The following is a 770-nucleotide window of genomic DNA, read 5'->3' as shown; positions in this document are numbered from 1 at the left end:
CATCCTGCAGACGGACAGCAAACGACACGCCAGCGATATGAAACGTACAGGCTGATACGTGTAAACACTAGGCGTGTTATATGGAGCTCGAAATACAGCCGGGTGCTTCAGCACAGCTATTAATAGTATCCTAAAAGCCATGCGTGTCTGAGGCCAGTGATAGACAGCACTCACCTAAACTGCCGGCGAAACCGTCCATTTTCAGAGGAGTTTATAAAAGCACAAGGAGAAGACACCCGGAGAGTCCCGGAGAAACTGCTGCTGCTTTTTGGTCTTCGAAAATAAAAGAAAGGGATGGAGGGATGGATGTGGGGCCTGGCGAAGGGAAAGGGGAAGTTTTACGCTGAACTGATAGGCGGAGACGCTCCAGTGTTCACGGCAGCTCGGCTGTGAGCTCCCCGGGCAACAGCGCACAGCTCCTCCGGGTCTCAGGCGCACAGCTTCGAGCTTTGCGCGTTTCCGACTCCGCCTGCTTTGGCGGAGCTTCCCGTATAGCTCCCTGTACAGGAACCGCTACCACACATACACACACGCCTCGAGTTCCGCAAACACGGCCCCGCTTTACCGGAATATTTTAACGGTAAAAATGAACACAGAGGTATCTGATTGGTTGCAGGGGCTCCCGGTTTCTGTCTGTCAACTAGATTCCCGCCTTCAAACCGTCAAATCCCGCCCACATTCGCAAAGCCTCTTTCTCGAATCCCCGCCCCTTTGTCATTAACCACGCCCTCTGTGGCTTCGATTGGCTGGAAAGCACTGGCTGGGTTCAG

The 770-nt window shown here is 53.6% G+C and overlaps 1 protein-coding gene across 1 annotated transcript in view; it reads right to left on the bottom strand.

Annotated features, from left to right (window-relative positions):
* LOC132847117 (echinoderm microtubule-associated protein-like 4) overlaps positions 1-530 on the bottom strand; it is a 74,923-nt gene extending 74,393 nt beyond the window's left edge. Inside the window, exon 1 of the mRNA XM_060872104.1 lies at positions 175-530. Coding sequence (XP_060728087.1) covers positions 175-199 — 25 coding nt within the window. The 5' untranslated portion in view covers positions 200-530. The remainder of the gene's footprint in view (positions 1-174) is intronic.
* Positions 531-770: the final 240 nt, after the last annotated feature.

Source organism: Tachysurus vachellii, chromosome 6 (assembly GCF_030014155.1).
Source record: "Tachysurus vachellii isolate PV-2020 chromosome 6, HZAU_Pvac_v1, whole genome shotgun sequence".
In the NCBI taxonomy this organism is placed as follows: Eukaryota; Metazoa; Chordata; class Actinopteri; order Siluriformes; family Bagridae; genus Tachysurus; species Tachysurus vachellii.
Note: the sequence above shows the minus strand (reverse complement) of the source record. Positions and strands in the feature narration are given on the sequence as shown.